A 16,883-nucleotide genomic window follows, 5' to 3' on the forward strand; every position below is an offset into this window, starting at 1 on the left:
AAACCCGCAAAGGGCACTATAAGACGATGGTGAGAAGAGAAATGAGAGAGATTAGCTGGTGAAAACCCGCAAAGAGCACTACTGATCAAAAAGAGAATCTTCACAGCCATTGGTATTGACAGTCATGGGCAAGGTTTCTCGGTTTCGAGGCAAAAGTTGTGATAAATTTCTAAGAATCGGACGGTTTACACAAGTCAGGCATCCAGTCCAAAAAGCATGTCATGTTCATTGAAGTCCGCATGTACTTCAGATAAGTCCTTCTTTTTCTTTCCCTGAAAGGGATACCTTTTGTTTTAAACTCATTCTTCATTCCATTGTTTGTTTTTCTTTGAATCCCTTTCGGTATAACTCTATTCCAAAACTAAGGCAAAGAAGGGATAGCAAGACTGATTTACATGGCTTTCGTTTGATACAAGATAATATTCAAGAGGCACCCAACCTTGGCAGGGGCATCAAGTCAACCCCGACTGGCCATGGTGGCTGATGCTTTGAAATAAAAAACTCTCGAAAGGAGAAATTCAAATTGAAAGTGCCTGCAAGGCAAAATGAAGTTGAATAGGTTAAGTCCCAAGTGGCTAACCGTTTTGGCAAAGTATGAAAATCCAAAGGTTCCCCAATGCTCTGAAATTGAAGGTTGTGGAGGAAAGAAGTCGAAAGTGAGATGCCACAAAGGCAAAATAAAATTGAAAAGGTTAAGTCCCACGCGACCAACTGTCATGTAAAGGTTTGAGAAGTCAAAGGCTCTCCGGGGTCAGAAATGCAAGTGGTATTCACGAAACATCTAGTGGCAGGTTGAAATCATCATCAAAAGAAGATGAGCACAAAGCCAAGTTGCCAAAGACATCAAGGCCACAAACCGACCACCACTTTTAAAACTCACAATTTTTCTTTGTTTGGAGCAGGAATAAAGGAGTGCAGAATGGCGATTCCTAAAGGACGAATGTCACCAAAGGTAAGTTTCCTCAAAATCTCCACTTTCCTTTATTTTTAGCATCCATCACTAATGTTCATACCTTTCATTTTCGTAGCTTAACCCAGGTAGAACCTTTTCATCTAGGGGGATCCAGCTCATAGTTCCGGGTAGAAGTACTCTTTGTTGAGGCTGTTTTTCGTAGCTTAACACAGGTAGAACCTTTTCGCCTAGGGGGATTTAGCTTATAGTTCCGAGTAGAAGTACTCTTCGCTCAGGTTGTTTTACGTAGCTTAACCCAGGTAGAACCTTTTCTCCTAAGGGGGTCCAGCTCGTATTTCCTAGTAGAAGTACTATTCGCCCAGATTTGCCTTTCGTGGTTTAACCCAGGTAGAACCTTTTCGCCTAGGGGGATCCAGCTCATAGTTCCGAGTAGAAGTACTCTTCACCCAGCCTGTTTTTCGTAGCTTAACCCATGTAGAACCTTTTCGTCTAGGGGGATCCAGCTCATAGTTTCCGGGTAGAAGTACTCTTCGCTTAGGTTGTTTTTCGTAGCTTAACCCAGGTAGAACCTTTTCGCCTAGGGGGATCCAGCTCATAGTTTTCGGGTAGAAGTACTTTTCGCTCAGGTTGTTTTACGTAGCTTAGCCTATGTAGAACCTTTTCGCCTAGGGGAATCCAACTCATAGTTCCGGGTAGAAGTACTTCGCTCAGGTTGTTTTACGTAGCTTAACCCAGGTAGAACCTTTTCGCCTAGGGGGATCCAACTCACAGTTCCGGGTAAAAGTACTCTTTGCTCAGGATGCTTTTTATAGCTTAACCCAGGTAGAATCTTTTCGCCTAGGGGGATCCAGCTCATAGTTCCGGGTAGAAGTACTCTTCGTCCATGCTTATTTTTCGTAGCTTAACCGAGGTAGAACCTTTTCGCCTAGGGGATCCACCTCATATTTTCGATTAGAAGTGCACTTCGCCTAGGTTTGCTTTTCGTAGTTTAACCCAGGTAGAACCTTTTCGCCTAGAGGATTCAATATTTTTCAGTAATACAGGGTGCCAACCCCTGGTTATATTTTCTTTTCAGTAATATATGGCGCCAACCCCTGGTTACATTTCCTTTATAGTAATACAGGGCGCCAACCCCTGGTTACATTTTCTTTTCCAGTAATACAGGGGGCCAGCCCTTAGTTACATTTCCTTTTTCAGTAATATAGGGCGCCAACCCCTGGTTACATTATTTTTAGTAATACAGGGCGTCAACCCCTGGTTACATTTCTTTTTCAATAATACAGGGCGCCAACCCCTGGTTACATTTCCTTTTCAGTAATACATGGCGCTAACCCCTGATTACATTTTCCTTTTCAGTAATACAGGGCGCCAACCCCTGGTTACATTTCTTTTTCAGTAATACAGGGCGCCAATCCCTGGCTACATTTCTTTTTCAGTATTACAGGGCGCCATCCCCTAATTACATTTCCTTATCAGTATATGGTACACCACTCGCTAGTCTCCTTACCAGTATAGGGTACACCAATCCCTAGTTATGTTTTCCAACATAGGGTACACCACTCCCTAGTTGATTTTATCTTTAACGCAGGGTACACCATTCCCTGATATCATTGCCAATATAAGGTATATCATTCCATGGCCACATTTTTCCAACATAAGGTACGTCAATCCTTAGTTGAGGCATTCTTTTGGGACAAAAAAAATTATCATGTCCTTTTCAGGGCACACCATTCCCATTTTTTTATTGCTTTCAATAAAGAAGTAGTTTAGAATTGTGTTACAATAACTCATGAAATTTTTCTAGTAAAAACTGGGGCAGAAAAATTTCATTCATTTATTTGTTGTGATGTATGAGCAGGTTTTACCTCGAGGCACAAGGTTCGAGATGAACAAAAGAAGAAGTCTCAATACAGAATAAAGAAAAGAAAAGGAAAAGAAGTGAATACAAATGCAGAAGCAGGTGGAAAGGATATGGACTGCTCAAAACATGACTGAAGTTACGAGCTTCACAATTCCTATTTTGCTCAGAAGAAGCCGTAGAAGAATGAACTAGCACCTACAGCTAGCAAGCATCAAGGTTCAGATCAGAGTCTGCATGAACAACTAGTCAAGACTAAAGATCAAGCTTCAGAAGACTTATAGATAGGAATCTTGTAACTCATAGCTGATAGGCTTGTTTAGTTCCTTTAGATTTTGATGTAATAACAGGGCCACGGACCGGAGCCTCGACGGTACCTCGCTCGACTCTCGAACTCATCACTCCATCATTCTACTTGAACTACACGCAACCTGATTCCCTTATAACCCGGGATATGTAGGTTATCCAAAATCAGGAATCGGTTGCACATTTTTCTTCCCCTTTTGAATAACGGTATGACTAAAAATTAGTCATATTACTCATCTTTTCTTTATCTGAAAACTCTTCATGTTTCCAAGCAAATAGGGTATGCTGTGAGCACCTAATTTTTGACCGTGCTTGAATTTTCCCCCACTTATCTCACTTATTACTCTATCTTCCCCACTCCACTTTTCCTTATCCCCCATGCTTGTCCCCCCACTCACAACCCATCTTCTACTAACTCACATTTCTTTACCATGGAAACCAGCTGGAAACTCCAGCTCAAAAGGCAACAAAACAATGTCAACATTCACCCGCAAAACTCCTTCAAAATAGCTCAAAAACGAGCTGAAAATAGTGACGAAAATGGTCCAAAACACTGCCAGTTCCAGCTTGTAAACTAGCCCCTCTTGCCCATAAAACCAGCTCCAAATAACCACCAAACGTCACCAGCCCTTAATCCCATAAAAACTGGTCACTTCCAGCAACAAAGCTCCCAAAAAATAAGCTGAAAATCCACCCCCAAATCAGCCCACTTCTCAGTCCGAAAATAACCTCCAAAAGACCTCGAAACAACTGCAACTACACTTAAAAAACCAGCTCAAAAAGCAGCGAAGAACTTCACAAAAAATCAGCTTTTTTCCGCCACCAAAACTCTGGCGAAACCCAGCTTCAACATCCACGAAAACCAGCTCCAAAACCAACCTTAAACCAGAAAATACTTCAAAACAACCCCCCCTCTTTATACATTACACACCGACATTTTGGGTTGAGGTCACCGAGTCGAGGTTTCCGGTCGTGGGTCTGTCATGGTTTGTAGTTGTTGTTCAAACTTCTATGGAGTTTCTCTATTATGCTAAAAGATGGTTTTACATCAATGAAGGTCTAGTTCTCCCTCTTCACTGTTTTATTCTTCCTATACTTTGTTACTATATGTTGTTTGTTTTATTTTTCTAGTTGAAAGCATGTTAATTGTAGTAGTTTTCTTTTCATTTACTGTTGCCTTTATCCAATATAGTTTTACTGTTCAAGTTTTTAATGTGTTTAGATCTAATTTAATTCATAAAGAATGAGTCACCTTTAGTAGCTAAGTTGTGAGAAAATAATTAATTTTGAGCCAGCTTTATCATGAGAAATATGCTGATCTTTGGACTTTTGGTTAGTTTAGGTGAAAGAAGAATTTGGGTTGTGAGAATAAAGTGGGCCGTTGAAGTTTGTTGTGAATTAGAAATGCTTTGACCAAATAAGTTTAATTTGCTAGGCTCGTTAATATCATATAGCTGCCTTCTTTTAGTAGTCCGTAAATAATTTTATAATATTCATAAACACGTTAGTAGCTTTAGGCACGTTCTAATAAAATAATTATCGTGATTATGTACACGTTCGCATGACATAATTATAATATCAAAAATAAATCAAAGTACGCGTACGCGCGACTTTGGATAAAAAATCTTAACAAATAATAAAATGTTATTGATCGTGTACACGTACGTGTGACATGATTCTTGACACGCCAAATAAAAATGGGTACACGTACGCGTGATTTATTTCAAGATAATTTTTAAAAATCTAATCAAGTAATAAAACCGGACATAAGTTAAAACATGAGAATCAATAAATCACAGTTTATCCAAAATTAATCCAAGCCAAGTTGTAGTCAATAAAGCGACCGTGCTAGAACCGCGGGACTCGAGGAATGCCTTACACCTTCTCCCCGGTCAATAGAATTTCTTATCCGGACTTTGTTTTCGCAGACCAATAATAAAAGAGTCAAACTTTCCTTTGACTAGGGATTCAAATAAAAGGTGACTTGGAACACCAAAAATCAATTCCAAGTGGCGACTCTGAATAACAAAATAATCCCTATTTCAAAATTGTCACTTTAATTGAAAAAACTCTTTAACCCACAATAATCCATAACACATATCTTTTGGGGGTATAAAGGGATGTGACAGTAATTCCAGACAAATGTCTGCTCTAAGTATATGAGTTCGTAAACAACAAAATTTATAATTATCAATTTATTAAAGTCGATTAAAATATACTGGAGATGCAAATGAATCCTATATTATCTTTAATGAGAAGTTAAATTCTCATGCGACAGTAATCTTTTGTGGCATTAATTGCTGGAAAATATACCTTTGTTGTCTTGTTCACTTGTATGTAAGGATAAGGAGAGACGGATATTTTCTCTTGATTTGTCAAATTCTTTTCATGACATGCTTTATGTTATTCATGTTGTACATGGGTGGCGTTTTGGGGTGGTCCTAGCTAATTGCTTGGGTATGATAATATATTAATCTCGACATCTGAGATATCTGTTTAAATTTGGTGATACATCCATTTGCTTACTTCATTTGTTTATAGCTGTGCTATATACTCATCTGATGTGTGTTTGCAAATGTGAGGCGTTAGTTTTCTGTTAGGGTCCTGAGTATGTAATAGTATAAAAATGGAATCGTCATACTAACTCACATATAAAAGAACATAAATTGGTATTTTCACAATTGTTGTTTTGAATCTTTCGAACAGTCAAATACAATCAATCTAAACCTTTCAAGTATAATGATTAATTTTACGTGTGGAACCTACAACACCATAATGTAAACAAAATATTATAATGGGGCAATTTCATTACTTGAGAAAATAAAGGGATAATTCCAGTGAAAATTATTGTCTTCGAATTCGAACTTATAAAAGTGAAAGGAAATTTTAACTCATACAAGTGAAACTACAAAACAAAGTGCAGAAGTTTAAATTTGTGGTCCATAATTAAGAAATTTATCTTTTTCCTATGCAAGTTCTTCTTTCCCGCACTTATGCGGCCAATAAGAAAGAAGTGCAGCATCTGTTTTTGTAAGTATCACAACATGGAGGAGTTTGAAACCACAAATATGTTTCAAGTCTAATGAAGGAGATGAATAGCACATGGTAAAATTTCTACTTTTTTTTAATAGTAAAGTGATCATCTCAACTATACTTTCTAAGTATAAATTACGGGAGAAATTTAAAAATAGCCAGATTTACAAGTGGTAATTCAAAAATAGCCACAATTTTAAAAGTAATCGAAATTTAGCAACTTTTCATGTAAAGATAAATCAGAACAAAAACACTGTTCAAAATCCGGAAAATATTCCAGCATAATATACTGAAGTTCCAGTATAATATACTGGAACTCCAGCATATTATCCTGGAGTTCCAGTATAATATACCGGTCCAGCATAATATGCTGGAAGTTCATACATAGGTGCTACAATCTCCAGTATATTATGCTGGAACTTTTCGCGTGTTGGAGTTCCAGCATATTATGCTGGAAGTTCATACACAAGTGCACCAATCTCCAGTATATTATGCTGGACCAGTTCCGTGTTGCAGCAAAATAGTGACTATTTTTCAATAACTTTGCAAACGCTTGCTATTTTTAAATTACCAATCCGAAAACTGGCTAGCCCGTGCTATTTTTACATTAATTATCGGCCTAAAAACTGGTCAGCCCATATTAATTTTACATAAAATACGGCCCCAAAAATTCCCTAGTTTCCTCATTTGAAATGGGGCTTATTGGACCGTCCTACGACCCATACGCTTTTTGTCTTGAACCAATACGACTACTTCTTACAGCCCAGTTTTATAGAGAGAGTCGGGCGCCTAAAGATTTCAGAGAATAACAATTTCTTCAAACACCGGAGCATAAACTTGCGGAAACTTCTCCCTTTTTTGTAGATGGTTAGATCAATTATGATAAATTTTTGTAGAAAAAAACATAAGTTAATATAGTTGAAAAATATAGAATGGATATAACAAAAACCTACCTTGTTAATGAAATGGTGATTCTTAATTGTTTTTTTGGTGTGTTAGTGTACAGTGCTTAAGCAGTTTCTATTTCGAAAAGAAAGTTATTGACACACTTCACACTTGGGATGCTAGTATGCAACCATTCACACTTTCCATTAACTATTAATAGTACTGAAATATGGAATATTACATTGCCATTACATACTTTAAGAGCAATTCTATATTTAAAAAATATTGTTAATATATGTATTCATATTTTTATTGTGCAGTAAAACAATACTTAAATTATTGCATACTTTAACGCTGATCATATTATTCAATACTACCAAGACACCAATAAAGATAGCACAAGTTATGCATGAATTAGTGTTTTATGTAGTCAACCAAATGTTACGTTAGTCACTTAGTTATGCATTTCTTGAAAAACTTATACGTATATATTAAAATTATTTCTTATAATCCCTCACACACCAAAGTCCAAACGATCAAACAACTCCAAATATTCATATTTTAAACTTCAACTACGAGCTCGTTTGGCCATGAATTTTTTTTCACTTTTTTTTGAATTTTTTTTTCTATCTTTTTCGAAATTAGTGTTTGGCCATAAAATTTTCAATTTTCACTTGAAGATGAATTTTAAAATTTTTCGAAAATTTTAAAAACTCCAAAAAACTTATTTTTAATTTTTTTCACTCATATCACTCACAAAAATTCAAAAAAATCCAAAATTATATTCATGTCCAAACATAACTCTAAATTTCAAATACTATTTTCACTTGAATTTTTTTTTTTACTTTTTTTCGAAATTTTACAATTCTTAAACACCTACTATAAATAGTATTTTATTTTGTCTAACTTCAATCACATATTGAGCCCGTTTGGATGTGCTTGTTGTAAGTGACTTCTAAGTCAAAAGTTAAGAATTCCAGCTTTTGACTTATTTTTGTCATTTTAATTTAAAAACAAGTGATTAAAAATACTTTATAACTTTATTCAAACACTACAAAGTGGCTTAAAAACAATTTTGACTTAAAAGCACTTAAAATAAATTAATTCAAACTAGCTCATTGTCCAAACTTAGGTGATCAAGCACTTCAACCAAATATTGTCCTAAGGTACTCTAAGTAGTAAATAACAGTGTTTAGCGGATAATTGAAGCCACTTGTTAACCAGAGTGCTAAGACATAGCATTTGGTCAGTATTCTAGCGAAGAACATTACTAGTAATAGTACAGTAGATATCACGAAATTCTTCTGAAATAGCGTTGGTCTGAATGGCACACTGCCCATTTGCCTTAAGGCTGTAAAAACTGCTAACGTCAGAAACCTCTGACCACTCACTTTAATCACTTTTACTACTAAGATGTTCACATTTACAGACAAATGTAGGGAAATGGCCATATGACAGCAGCTGCCACACCTGCATGACAGTAATGAGTGACTTCCCTGCCCTGACCTAAGTTGTTTTGTTTTCTTCATGGGTTGAGTGCCGTGTTGTTGTTCAATTATACTCCTACCTGTTTTTGTCCTTTTTATTTTATCTCTAAAATCAGTACTACCCCTATTCTTTAATTCCATTCTAACTTATTACTAGCAGAAAAAATTCAAATATTTGATTCACTAATAAATTATTTAAGTACTAAATTTTTAAATACCTTTTAACAGGTATCATTTAACATTACCATTATTGCTTTAACATTTTTCAACTACTACTAATATAATGTATGAGTCCATATGTCTTATTGCTTTATCATTTTTCAACTACTACTAATTTAATGTGTTGAGTCAATATGTCTTGTAGAATTACATGTTCAACTAAACACCATAAAAAAAAAGAGAGAATAGTTCTTAAATCACATGATACTCTTTGTATTTTGGAGTTTCCAAGTTCATGATACTCTCTTCTATTTAATAATTTTTTCATAACTTTCAAAAAATTAAATGCTAATTTTTTTTATCATTCTAGTGCTTGAATTACTATTTAATAGTATAGTACTACATGTTAACTTGATGCATATGGTATAAAATGAGATGAAAGAAGGGACATCTCTTTATTGTTTGTTCTTTTCTATCCTGCAGTGCTCATCAGTTTTGGCTTTGATGCCTCTGCGGCAAGTGTCAGCCCTCTCAGCTGTACTCTCAGAAGACAGAAGCTGAGACACACTCCAATTTCTGGCTAGTAAATTTTTACTTGTAGTTGGTTTAGTTGCAGCGCTTTGCTTTTCTCCCATGTAAAAGTCAAGAAATGCAGCCTCATCTCTCTTCTGCCACACCCCTTTCTCACTCTGGTCTCTCTCTCTATATCTCTATCTCTGTTACTACATGTTTATATTTGTTTTATCTGTGAAAGATTGGATTTTGCTTTGTGGGGTTTATGATACTGATGAAATTATGCTTGCTTTGATGAAGGAAAAGATGAAAGAGAGAAGAAAGAAGGGTCACCACCTTGCATAAAGCTGTCTTTAGGCTATGTGGTTGAGGAAGAAGAAAAAGTTGCCAATGCCATTGCCAAGTCTGTGTTCACAACAGCTCAGTTTCATGAACTCCAGCTCCAAGCTGTGATTTTTAAGTACATAGTCTCTGGTCTTCCAGTTCCTTTTCATCTCTTTTTCACCATTTGGAATACTGTTTCCAGCTCCTTGGGCTCTGCTGTAATCAACAAACTTTACCCTACCTGTAATGTTCTTCTTCTTTGGCTTTTTTTCTGCCCTTTTCCATATTATATTCTACTAGTTGAATGAACCAAATTGGTGCTATCTATTCAAGAATGTGTCTTTTTTGGATGAACTGGTGAAATATTGTTGGATGAATCTTCTTTGTTTTAGTAGCTAGGTCTAATAGTAATGGGGGAACTGTCTTGTTTATTTCTTGCTACTTGAATTTCTTTTCTTTTTTCGAATAACAGAGTGGAAAGGCATAAAGATAAGAATGTTGAGATCCCAAATTGAACCGATTTTAGCCTATCGGGAATGATTTTCTTGTTTTCTGAAACTTGGTAGTACATTTTATGAAGTTCAATTGCTGGAAAAAATTTGGTTTTGTCTTGGATATTTTTATTGAGTTTCGGCTCTTCCCCTGTTATATTAGACCCCCCCTTGCCTAGACATTCTGTAGTCTGTTCTTTGATTCCCCTATTAGATGCATCCTAGTTGCTGCACGAGAATACGATAAATTTGATGGTCAGTGTGGAGCTAGTGTCAGGAGCGGGTTCGGCCGAACCCATTAGTTTTGGTTCGAACCAAGTATTTGTCTTAAAAATTCCATTGAATATGTATAAATTATTAATTTAGAACCCAATAACTTCAAACAAACGATTAGAATTCCGAACTCATAAGCTTGAAATTCTGCCTCTGCCTCTGTGGCCAAGTGTGGTCAATTAAACACCCTAGGCCGAAAACTTATACGACGGTGTATAGGTTAAAATAACACTTGTTATTAATTAAAATATAAACTTTGAACAACCCTTTGCATAAACCACCACTGCCCTTATTGAAATTTACATGCTTCGCCACTGATTATAGATTTATTTTAATATCAAAATTTGCCCTGGATTTATACTAGAACTGATCTTTGGTGAATCGTCTTCATACTTTACTCCATCTTTTCCTCCCACGGTCCCACTGTATGACGGGAAAGCATTGTTTGGTGCGTTATTCCTACTATATGAGCTCAAAATTCGAAAAACTCAATAGCTTGGCTTACTCTTATGCTTTTAATTTCTAAAAATCATTACTTCATAGGTAGCTTGATGCGGGGAATGCATATCCGTAGTCAATATTCGTTGATAGTTTAGGGCTAGAGTAAATGTTTCTCCATGTATGATACTATAATTCATTCACACGATGGGAAGACTTGGATTCGTGAATATTTAGGATTTTTAAGCATTGTCATAACGATTTTATTTTTTAATATGGGTGCTGGTTTCAGTAGGAAGATTTGATTATGCAAGCATGATGGATCCTGAACCAGGGAGGTGCAGAAGAACTGATGGTAAGAAATGGAGGTGCAAACGGGATGTGATTCCAGGTCAGAAGTACTGTGGGCAGCACATGCATAGGGGTCGTCGTTCAAGAAAGCTTGTGGAAGCTTCCGAATATGTTACGAAATCAGATGATATAAGTATCACTTCCAAGAGAATTAAACTGAATGCTCGTTCTGATGACCCCGGTAGCAAATGTGCCCCTGCTAGTAGTAAAACCTCCTGTTTGTCTTCTACTAGCAGAAATTACCAAAATAATAGCGTCGAGGATTCATCTGCTAAACCAAGACCCACCAATTCCTGCAACAGCAGTGAGAAACAAGACAACCACATGACTTTTAATAGAAAGGACACCACAACTTGCATAAGAACCCAATCTTTCAATACTGATAGCAAGAATATTGATTTCAACCGTATTAGTCCCAGCAAAGCCAACCAAAAGCAGAGTTATGGAGATGCTAGGAATAGTGGTGGTTTGGTTCCAGTTTTTGGTATATCTGCAAAGAGTGATCTTCAACATACCACAGGTAAAGCATAAACCAGTATTATATTATTGGATCAACTTCTTTCCCTCTTTTATTTTTCCTTCTCTTTCATCGGTTTAAGAATCCTGGAAAATTGTCTTGCAGTAGATTATTAAAAGTTTTTGTTAATTAAAGTTCCTCCGAGCAGTGCCTAATTTTTGGGTGCCTAATGGAACTATTGGATCAATCCACCATAGCGGACTCCCCTTCCTCTTCCTATAGGTACACATATGTGTTAAATTAGGCAAACCAGATGTTAGGTTGCTGCATGGAAAAAGGATCATTGTCATTCTATGCTACTTAGACGAGTTAGGTTCGCTAGTCATGAAATTCATTGAAGCATGCATTAACATATTCTTTTATTACTTCAAAGTCTTTGAGGATTTTGTGAAGTAGGTGGAGGATGAGCTGGATTTGTTATGCCTATTATGGCCTGTAGGAGAGCATAGGAGCGTGGTGGACAAGGTGAAAAGAAATTTATAAGGTAGTTTGGTTGCAAATATCTGAAAAGAGATCCAGGATCCTTTCTAGCATGTGTGATAGCTTATTTAGAGGTGACGCTTGTCTTATAGGAAAAATGGAAGATAATTACCTTATCAAAAAAAAGAAAGGAAATATGTAAGATGATGGTTGACTTTATTTTCAATCTCGGAGCAACCTGGTGTATCTATTTCTAGTTTTTGTTTATCCGATCCTTGTGCATTAAAGCTGTGACTGCGGCAGGAGATCCTTTTGCATTAAAGCTGGTAATGGTGGAAGGAGAAGTTAGTTTCTTTTATATTGAACTTTCCTTTTATTAGCTCAGCAACCTTTGATGATTGTTACCACTAACTTGAGGTTTGACTGTAACACATGCTCAGAAACTGAACTGCAGAGGTGCAGAAGATCAGATGGTAAGAAATGGAGATGCAGCAGGAATGCTGTTCCTCGTCAAAAGTACTGTGAGACGCACATGCACAGGGGAGCCAAAAAGATAATGGCAGCCTCAGACTCGGTCATTAATGTCGAGCCTTCAAAACCTTCCTCATACAGGTTTTGCCATCAAGTTATACCTAAAAATGATGGTACTGGAATAAACTTGAACACCAGTCTTTCCATTTCAACACTCCCAGATCCTCGAAACATTACGGAAGATGATGACTCTAACAGTAACAGTACTAGTGATGCCACCACTATCACTGATGAAATACCAGCATTTGTGTCACATTAGTTGAAAAACACGGAGACTTTTTGATATTGGTATTCTTTTTTGGCAAGATGTGTAAACTTGAGAAGTGATCAAGGTCAGTCTGTGTAGTAGTTATTAACGGTCATTTACATGTTCCTAGTTTATAGATTTTTTAGGATTAAAATTCCGTTTTGTACTAGGTTTGATGGATCAGATGGACATGTATTTGTTCAATCTGTGGGCTAATCAATGACTATTTTTGTTCAACGAGCAAGTTCTACTAAATGATTTTAAAAAAATGTAAAGAAATCCACACAAAAAATTAGAAGGTTTGACCTTCGTACTCAAAAACTTTTCTTTTCTAGGATGGAGGGAGTCTTGTTGTTTATGAGTTTATCTATTATCTATTATCTATTGTATGCATGAAGATTGAGAATGTTGGGAAGATGTATTGCCTGGACCTTTTGAAGTATAACCGAAACTATCAACAGAACAGTTTATTATGGCTTCTATCCTCTACTATAGACATGAAGACTAGCTTTTTTGTAGCATAAAGGCAAAAATCATGAACTTGTGCTCCCATATAAAGCTTAACTTTAGACTTGTCAAATGAAAATCTAGTAAAGTTGGTTACATGCTCTATCGTTGGCGTACAAACCATTTCTCCTATGATATAACATAGTAGGAAAAAGAAACAAAGGAAAATGAATGGAGGGAAAACGAAAGACAAGTTAGTTACATGGTAGTACAAGAGCTAGAAATTTGAGCATGAACAAAGTTCAAATATTTTGTTAATTACTCACTGGCAACAAAGGTTTCGTGGTGTAGTTGGTTATCACGTCAGTCTAACACACTGAAGGTCTCCGGTTCGAGTCCGGGCGAAGCCAATTCTTTTCAGAAATGTTTTTCTCAAGAGTCATTGCAACTATGAAAATTCACTGATTCCTTTCGGCTTTCACTAGGTTCGTAGGTTTAGTGTTGGCTTCAGAAATGTTTTTCTCAAGAGTCATTGCAACTATGAAAATTCACTGATTCCTTTCGGCTTTCACTAGGTTCGTAGGTTTAGTGCCCAATCCCATTTTATTCATCAACCACAACAAAATTAGATAAGTACATATTTTCATTTTCTGGATAAGCACTTTTATATCTAAAGGAGCAACGCCTACAAAGGGAGAAGTTGCTCAAGTTTGTATTAGGGAAAAAAGGCATGACACGTAGTCTATTATCATAGTGACAGGGCATGGTATGTGGATCATCAATATAGCGACAAATGACGTTCCTAATTAGACGAGTTGAAGAATGCGAAAAAGGTACGGGAGAAACACCCTCGGGTTTAAAATGAGAAAATAGCCGGACCTGACAGTTGTAAAAGGAGAAATAGGAGCGGAATGAATAAAGGCCGTTAAGAAGGGAAGATGCACGAATCTGTCATAAATAAGGAAGAAAAATTGATACGGTTACAGAAAATCTTTAGCCATAAATACTTCTGTTACAATTGTATATGGTAACAGGTAATCAAGGCAATTAATGCTATTAGTGAGCCCGAATTAAGTAAGGAAACCGTTATAGTTGTATGCTCCTATATAAGGACTGAAACCTCATTTGTAGTGACATCGGACAATTATTGAAATTTATGCAATCATTCTTTACTTTATTCTCAAGGTTCTAAACCGAATTTTGGGAGTGATTATCAATCTGTTTCATATTTTCTTTGTCAATTATTTCCATTCCTTGATTTATTCTTCAAATTATTGGGAAAGTGAAGTAATTCTTGGTTATCAGTAACCCAATTTCTTCTAGATATTGCCTTTGACCGAGAAATCTATTTTGGGATTAAACAAATTGGCCCCGTTACCGGGAATCTGATAATCTGTTCACTTTTCAAACTTTATTTTTAACGACCAAGTATGTCAACCTTTAACGAGAACAACCAGCTGAACCAACAAGGTGGAACTCTACCACACCACACACCTACGAGATACTCTCAGCAATCCCGTGGAAGTTCACCTGAAAGGCCTGCTTCGCGCGCTGATGATCAGCAGGGAGACGACCAAATCGTGGAGCAGGATGCTCTAGAGCGATTGATTGCAGAACACATGAACAATGCACTACAAGCTTTTGTCAGAGGATTACCTAATGCAACACAAACTCCTCCACCAGTTAATACAACAACTTTGGAGAACCCGCGTTCAGGGCTTGATAACTCTAGAAGTGGAGAAATTCCCAATAAATCTCGTGATGGAGGGCCAAGTACACCAAATAATTCTAATTTACAAGGTTTAATGCTAACTTTGCAGAAACAGTTGAAGGAGCAAAACGATCGTATAGAGCAAATACCTGGCGTACCTCCCGTGATCAAAGGTGTGAATATTGACAAGTATTCACAACAACCCTGGAAGCTAAGTGCAACACCTTTACCACTTCCCAAAAAGTTTAAAATGCCTGATATTCCTAAATATGATGGAATAATGACGAGCACAAAACACACACTTAAATATGCTCGCTAGTCGAATATAGTATAATATAATATCGTATCCACATGGATTTGAGTTAAATAATATTTTCGTAGTTTATAGCTTGGTTGCTATCCAAGATGATCAACAGTTGAGAATTATGTGATTAAAAACTAAAATTAACTAAGAATCTAAAGCTAATTGACGAATGATAATCTAAACAAAAGTAAGCAAATAAGATATCAATGGGAGAAAATAGGGATTGATTGGATATGTACAAAATAATTATCTGGGATTTAACTCTAGTTAATTCATTTCTAATGTTCAAGTGAGTCTCTCGAATTCACTCAATTATTAGTTCAAGTAGAAACTCCTATCTCGATTAAGTCTCAACCTCACAATGTGATTCAATTTAAGCTCGATGAAGATATGCAAGAATTCGTAGTGGATTGGTCTTTAGGAGAACTTCTTCCGATTATCCTCCTAACTAGGTCTAAACAATAATTTAACTAGCCTCTTTCAATTACTAAGAAGAATTAATGAATTCAACCCACATGATAACGCAAAGATATCACAAGTTATGCCTCTCTCGATTACATGAACATGTGAATATAGATGCAACAATTAAAACACCCAAAACGATTCAATGCATAAAACTAGAGTTAATATCCATAAACAAATATCAATACACCAAATCCATCAATCCCTAAAAAGAACTCTCTATAGATATGGAGTAATTCATCATAAATACAAAGAAAAATATAAAATGATCCAAACTCTTGTCTTGAGTGAGGATTGAATGATGAATCCCTTGTGCTTTCGCTTCTCCACCTTCTCTCTAGCCTCCTTAGATCTTAGATGTGTCAAAAGTCCATCAAATAACGTTTTTACATGTATTTATACTAAGTAGGGTCGGGCCCAGACGAAAATACCTTTTCCTGCGCGAACTGGGATAATAACTCTGTAAAAATTACACAAACGCATGCATGGAGATTGTGGGAAACTTCAGAGAGCTTGTTCTGACAGGCTTTAGGAAAATTGGGCAGCCGCGGCGCCCCACGCGCCGCGGCTGTGGGACTCTCTCTGAGTGCAGATTTTTCTTGCTCTTTAGCTATCCCGACATAGTTCTCGACTCCCGAACGTGATCCCGGCTTTTTTCCTCGGGCTTTTACTCAGACTTCAAAGCTCTAAATCACTCGAATTTATTCTATAACATCTACATAACTCGAAATCACTCATACAAGGCATAAAACACATAATTAGTGCAAAATACTAGCAATTAAAGCTCAAACTCAATTAAAGTGCAGTAAATTGAAGTGTAATAAGTGACTAAAATATGAGATTATAGCCTACCATCAACACCCCACACTTAAACCATTGCTCGTCCTCGAGCAATTAAATTACACTTCATAAAGACACGACTTTTTTAAACAACTCTCATAACTCATCAAACCAAGAATATTTATAATAGATTAAGCATAATAACGTAACATCATAGCCTCAAAATTTGACTCAAAAGTACCACGCATTATTCACAACTCACTCACTTACTCAACATAGAGGTCAAGCATTACCTTTCCTTCATGAATCAAGTGCCCTCACCATAATAGAGAGTAGTTTCATACACCATCAAATTTAACAACAATCAGGAACTCAATATAGAAAGAATTCACTCACTCTCAGAAATAACATTCATATGCCACAAACGATGAAC

The 16,883-nt window shown here is 36.5% G+C and overlaps 1 protein-coding gene and 1 non-coding gene across 2 annotated transcripts; both read left to right on the forward strand.

Moving 5' to 3' along the window:
* Positions 1–8,955: 8,955 nt before the first annotated feature.
* Positions 8,956–12,983, forward strand: LOC107799231 (growth-regulating factor 9-like). The gene is made up of 4 exons (XM_016622319.2): positions 8,956–9,333; positions 9,455–9,721; positions 10,973–11,551; positions 12,409–12,983. Exons 1-4 carry the CDS (start codon positions 9,291–9,293, stop codon positions 12,756–12,758), a joined length of 1,239 nt encoding a protein of 412 aa, XP_016477805.1. The 5' UTR covers positions 8,956–9,290; the 3' UTR covers positions 12,759–12,983.
* A 546-nt stretch (positions 12,984–13,529) lies between these two features.
* Positions 13,530–13,603, forward strand: TRNAV-AAC (transfer RNA valine (anticodon AAC)). Its single transcript has one exon. It is a non-coding gene; the product is annotated as a tRNA-Val (tRNA).
* Positions 13,604–16,883: the final 3,280 nt, after the last annotated feature.

Source organism: Nicotiana tabacum, chromosome 19 (assembly GCF_000715075.1).
Source record: "Nicotiana tabacum cultivar K326 chromosome 19, ASM71507v2, whole genome shotgun sequence".
NCBI lineage: Eukaryota > Viridiplantae > Streptophyta > Magnoliopsida > Solanales > Solanaceae > Nicotiana > Nicotiana tabacum.